Genomic DNA, 6,592 nt, shown 5'->3' with positions numbered 1-6,592 from the left:
CACGGGAAGCTTCTTCCTGTTTTAACCTCGTCAACTTTTTTCAGTACACACACCTACGTATGAAACGTATCAAATATACATTTTATGTGATACTTCAAGTATAGGCATTCGTATGTACAAATACCGCTATACATACAGTAAAAAAAAACATGTACTTATTGCATATTTGCTTGAAATAAAGTAAAAGTCAAAATAATTAAGCTGCTTATGCTCATATGTTTATATTACCAATACTATAGGTTTAAGTTTCATTGTATGCTTGTATGCATACAAAAGCTGGTATACATGCGTCTCTACAATAACAACAAGATGAATATATTTGTGACGTTGACTATTTACTGAAGAAATTCATGTCAATGAAAAATAATTTATGATATACCAACATGTCGTAAATTTTGTTAATGCTATATAGCCTGCAATTGATGTGTTAACAGGTCGTGAGAACACGATTAAGTTGTGTATCTTATAGTTAGAAACTACGCATGCTTTATACAACAAGAATGAACTTATTTGCATGACTACGGATGGAAATCAACTTAAGTTTGGAAAATTTCTATAGAGTCCTTTGATGAATTTCAGGACAGTTGTGTTTCTCAATTCTGGTTAATCATCTCCGTTATGCTGATTTTGGTTTTCTTTATGTTGATAATTCTAACACGAGAAGCATGGCGACATAGTGTATGGTTGCGTGTGAGATGTCGACAACCATTGGAACATACGATATATCAAAATGACATTTTTATATCATATTGTGACGAGGATTCGGATTGGATAACAACCACATTCGTTCCGTGGTGACAGGAAAAAGGAATTGAGTATTGCATTGATGAAAAAAGTTTCCCGCTTGGTCGTGACATCGCTGATAACATTATGGACGTTATAAATAACTCATATCAAACTGTGTTTGTTGTGAGCTGTAATTTCCTGCAACGTGAATGGACAACGTTTACGATGAAACTTGCCAGTGTTTATTCTTTTCGGGATGGTCGAGAAGACATGAATATTATCATTCTTTTAAACGATATCAAAAGGAGCGAATTTCCAAAGCTCGTTCGTAAAAATTGGGATGTCATTCGCCCTTTACGTTGGTTGTTCGAAAGTAACACCGATCGGCGAAACCTTATCACAGCTGAAAAACTGTTTTGGAAAAAAATGTTCAAACGTATTCAACGAGGAAATGAGCACTTCTTATCAGCACCTGTTTCCGAGTCTAACTTGTAAAAGCAAAACAATATATCATTACTAATGTGATTATACTGGAAACATAATCATATTTGGTGTTAATATTACTATGACATATTTGCTAGAGACAGAATAAATATGTGCATGGTAGCTCTTCTAACATTATGCTGTCAGACTCAAGATTGGAGTTGATATCCATATCTATTCCGTACTAGGTTCATGGACTCACACATCTAAATCAGCCATCAGCAGAAGTGTTTCATACGATTGTAATCCCTACTTAAAATTTGTTTCGGTAAAATACAGTGACTCTTAGTAATTTCAATGGGTAATTGTTGGCATATTTTTTATTGAATGGTATATATCTTCAGATATTTAACTTTGGAAAAATATATAGTTTTAGTAGATTTAAATAGGTGATGGCGAATTTATTTAAATGGGGTCAAAACTGGAGGAGTGTTCCCGTCCCGCTTCATAAATTTGGTTTGTAAACTTCTGGTTGTCAATAACAGAACCCTGTAGCTTTTGTTTTGGAACGTGGATGGACAAGGATTATGATGAAACTAGCCAGTGTTTATATATTTCTCGATGGACGAGAGAACATGGCTATCATTTTTCTTTGAGACGATATAGAAAAAGGCGAAGTTGCAAAGCTCATACGCAAGAACAAGGATGTGATTCGCCCTTTACGCAGGCCAATCGGAAGTAACACAGATCAGCAAAATCTTACCACATCTAGCAAATTGTTACGCATTCAACGATGACGCGAACGCTTCTTATAAGCACCTATTTCCTTGTTCGCATTGTGATCGTAATGAAAGCATTAGTATGTTTAACTTTTGGTTGTAATGGAAACATAGCAATAACAAGTATATAGATGTTCCATTGAATTATTTCCCTTGGGTAACATAGCTATGTGGTAGTGCTACCGAAATTGTACTAACAGACTCGCACCGTTCTTGGAGTTCATATTCATATTGACTTATGGATCAGGTTTAACCCTTTCACCCCTATATTTACATTTGCGCTACAAATACTTTTTATGTGAAAAAATATCTGAATACAATTTTGATGTTTATTTTTTCGGTATATATTTTTTTTATTTCAGCAACAAATTAAAATATGAAATGGCTAAATCATGGATATTTTATTCAATTCTCTCGAATACAAATGATATGTAAAGTATAATCTAAGTACCATTCTCTTAACAAATCCTTTACAAGCCCCCAGGACCCTGCCTTATTTTGCAAAACCCATTTATACATGTAATATAATGAGTGTTTTAATGTATTCAATTTCTCGCTGTTTCTTTGTGATATGCAATATATTGATAAACATCCTATTGTTATAATCCACTGCACACAAAAATGTACAGGTTAACAAAAACAGGCGAAAGTCTATCATTCACACCTGTACAGAATGTACCTCTAGAAATATTTTGTTTGTCTCACAAGTATAATACATATGCATTTACAATAAAATGTAAACACAACATTTACAATAAAATGTAAACACAACAAAAATGTTTAGTTTTCGCCTTTCCTTTTTCAACCGCCGCAATAAGAAGAATTTACCATGGCAGTGAATATAAGTACTCACAATAATCTATACAGTTATTACAAATGCAAGGCAAAGTTTATATTGAAGTTTATGGATTTTACTGGTGAAGGGTGAATCTTATATCACGGCTAGAAATTAATTTTAAAACCACTAGACAGTTGGGCTGGTTGTTTCTTATTTTACTAGTTCATGTGCAAATTAACAAACACAATATTATTTAACATGACAGGTAATATATCAAATTACAACTAGCAAAATGGGGCTAGCAGCTTTTAGAACCACTAGTCCAGCTTGAGATTTCACTAGTCTCAGACTATCGGGCTACCATTATTTTCTAGCCTTGTGCATGTATACTGGGCAAGAATTTCCACATATATATATAGTACCTCAAATATCTGCTAATAACAGGGTGAGGTATTGTACTTTATGTTGACAATTACTGTTGCTCATCATCTTATATCTGCCTCAAGTTTTATATTTTTCTGTATATATTTACTGTGAATGAACATTATTGGAATATACTGATTATAGTTTACATAGCATATAATTAAAATAACTTTATTTCCATTGTTTTTTGTTTGTTAATACAAAAAATACTGTATTATAAATAACATTCAATAAATCATCGTTTAAAACAAATGTCATTTACAAAATTAGTGAATTCCATTTAGAAATCCATCAATTGTGGTATGCAGAACTTATCTGAACAGCCACTAGCGGACGTTGGATCTCATTTTCCCTTGTAAAAATGTCTTTTAAGTAATTGTACATTATCACTTCCCTCCAATTATAACACATCACAGTTTTCTGAATTCTGTTAATCTCAAATTGCTAATTCTGATTACTAATAGCAGTGAAATTTTACCGAAGGAATTTCGCCTGGATTAAAAATACACCAGATTCCGTTTAAAAGTTCATGTATCAGATTATAATTTCTGCAATAAGATTCATTAGTTCGGAAATATGTAATATGTCAGTTTTACTTTATAGACAAACAATGTACGTGTTAATTTAAATGTGCCGCCACGTTTCAAGACCGACTTGGCCCTTTGTCAAGCTACGACTGAGTGAGCGATTTGTATTGTTTACCTGTACAATGATGCGACGAAATTGTACATTTCATATGTCACTCGACCCGGGATGTTTCGCCAATAGTTAGAGAGTGTATACACATTGTTTAGAATAGGTTACTGGTAGGGTGTAAATCTAGCCCCCGCTGACCTAACAGGAGCAATACAGATCGCTCACTCAGTCATAGCTTGACAAAGGGACCAGTCCGTTTTGAAATGCTGCGACACATTTAAATATGTACATTACTTGATTGTTTATAAAGAGAAACTTTGATATAATTAGATTATATATGTTTATATTATGTATATTATATCAATAAACACAAATTGAATTAAAAATAGCACTGAGATACAAATTGCCAATTTCTGTAGTATCGGTACTAATCAGATAAATTATATCTTGATATCTCTGTAGGATCCCCTGTTAAATATTTGTATCATATTATTTTACAGTCCATCAACAATTTAAGCCAGTTTGGGCCAATCCTGTTTCATCTTATAATTTAGTTAAAATTATATTATCATAATTTTTAATAATATCATCATGTTTGTCTTCACAAAATTGACACCTGGACAGGTAGATATGGCACAGATAATTAAAAAATAGGAGAGTATACAGGTAAAAGCATCAGCCAGTCAATGTGCAAAACCCATCATACACAAAAAAGTTAATCAAAATCTACATTCAATAATCATGATGCAATTCTGTTAGCCATTTTTTTTAAGATTGGTCTTTTTTTTCAGTCTGGGAAGTTTGTTAATATCTTTTGAAACTCAAATTATCTGGATAATGTTCCAATTTTACAAAAAAACAAAAAACAATTATGCTTTTTTTCCATTTTCCTCCACTTCTTCAACCTTGTAAATGTCATTTCGCTTTTGAAAACTGATCGGAATTTGGGAACGGACCTCGTCTACATAATTAGGGTCAACATCGCTATAGATGACTCCCTCCTCGTGTTCCATGGTGGTGATGACAGACCCCCAGGGATTCACCAGGGTACTGTGTCCCCAAGCATGATAAGAAGCCGTCTCATCCCTGGCTGGTGACACTGTGGCTACGTAGAGCTGATTATCAAGGGCACGTCCTCTCTGCAGCAGCTCCCAGTGGGCAGGGCCTGTCGTCATATTGAAGGCTCCTGAAACACACAAAAAAAAATCAACATTTACGTGATGTTTATACATGAAAAAGCAAATCCGGAACCCTCTGAATTCTAGAACGCTGCCCACCATTTTAGCCACCTAGTCGCCAGTGAACACCCCAATCCAGTTTTGCTGCATTCCTTTTTTTCTATGTCTTTGCCCCTGAAAACAGCACTATTTACAACCCAGACTGAGGTATCCCCTTGCCAAGCATTCACCCATTACTTCAAACACCGACACCAATGTAACAGGAGCGAAAATAAGGGCTGACAGATTAGGAATCAAACTCAAGAACCTCAATACTCTAGACAGAGGCTCTACCAAATTTTGCTACCTGGTTGCCGGTGAATGACCCAGTCTAGTTCAGCTACAATGGTAATGGTCAGACTAGACTCAAGTTTAAATTAAGCATTATCTGGTCTTTTAAAAGCACAAAATCACCCCTACCAACAGCAGCCCTGTTGGTTATAGCTTCCTCTCTAGGATTCATAGGTTCCAGGTTCAAATCCCAGATTACAAGTTCAATCGTTTAATGCACATATGGCAGACATTAAACAATATTTCCCATGGTATGGCATTGCCACTATATAACCCTACCAAATTCAGTTGGCATTCATATAGGCTACTAATGCCTTGGACTGATTGTTGATGTCACTACTATTATGACGTCATAATTGTTACGTTGGATACCACTGACCCTCCCCGGGCGATATATATGGCTGTTCTTTTCATTGAACAAGCACATGTACATGTATACATTATTTTAACTAAAAGCTGAAAAATATTTTAAGTGTAATATTTTAAGTGTAATTGATTTTTTTAGGAGATGAACAGATTCGAACAATGGTAAACATCCAGTTGGCATTCATATTGCCTATGAATGCCAACTGAAAGCAGTTACTATGCTTAAATACCACATACAAATATCATAGAAACTGATCAGCTGTGGTATGAATTTGAAGTGATAAATTCAACAAGTAAACATTATAAAGAAAATATATATATAGTACCTGGATACACAATCAGCTTGCACCCCTTTTTGTTATAGATATGTGCCATTTCAGCAAATCGCATATCATAACATATGCCCACACCAATCTTGCAGTATGGTGTGTCAAATGTCGTGAAGGTGTTACCAGGACTCAGCGTTTCAGATTCCTGGAATCTAATTTTACCGGGGATGTCAATATCAAACAAATGCATCTTCCGATATTTGGCTATCATGGCACCCTCTGGGTTGTACACAGTACAAGTGTTGAATAATTTGTCGCCATCTTTCTCGGGTATGGATCCGCCTATCAAGAAAACTTGATTATCTTTGGCAGCTTTTGATAAAACTTCGGTTGAATCTCCTGGAATTTTTTCGGCATACTCTGGGAAATACGACGTGCCATACGGAGAATTGAAACATTCTGGAAGGGCAATAACCTGGGCTCCTTTAGATGCGGCCTCTTTCACCAATTTTGCAACTTTAACAAGATTGTCAGCTTTAGTTGCCGAGACAGCTAACTGCACCAGTGCTAAACGGAAAGTAGCCATTGTGAAGTCTAGAGTAAGCTCCCTTTCAAAGTTTGACGGAGAACTTCACGACTCTTCTTCACGGGGGACGTGAAGTCCGAGAGTTCCGAACAAAAAGG

At 35.2% G+C, this 6,592-nt stretch overlaps 1 protein-coding gene across 1 annotated transcript; it reads right to left on the bottom strand.

Moving 5' to 3' along the window:
• Window positions 1–3,766: 3,766 nt before the first annotated feature.
• Window positions 3,767–6,507, bottom strand: LOC110463800 (omega-amidase NIT2-like). Its single transcript, XM_021518662.1, has 2 exons — window positions 5,966–6,507; window positions 3,767–4,951 (listed from the first exon to the last, which is right to left on the bottom strand). The coding sequence occupies exons 1-2, from the start codon at window positions 6,492–6,494 to the stop codon at window positions 4,635–4,637; spliced, it is 846 nt and encodes a 281-aa protein (XP_021374337.1). The 5' UTR covers window positions 6,495–6,507; the 3' UTR covers window positions 3,767–4,634.
• Between the last annotated feature and the right edge of the window lie 85 nt (window positions 6,508–6,592).

Source organism: Mizuhopecten yessoensis, unplaced genomic scaffold, assembly GCF_002113885.1.
Source record: "Mizuhopecten yessoensis strain PY_sf001 unplaced genomic scaffold, ASM211388v2 scaffold10931, whole genome shotgun sequence".
NCBI lineage: Eukaryota > Metazoa > Mollusca > Bivalvia > Pectinida > Pectinidae > Mizuhopecten > Mizuhopecten yessoensis.
Note: the sequence above shows the minus strand (reverse complement) of the source record. Positions and strands in the feature narration are given on the sequence as shown.

Bases quoted from the DNA above. Each gene is read 5' to 3' on its own strand.
- LOC110463800 (XM_021518662.1), bottom strand. From the start codon at position 6,494: ATGGCTACTTTCCGTTTAGCACTGGTGCAGTTAGCTGTCTCGGCAACT. The intron at 4,952-5,965 runs GTACTATATATA...TGTGTGTTTCAG, and splicing joins CAAGCTGATTGTGTATCCAG to GAGCCTTCAATATGACGACA.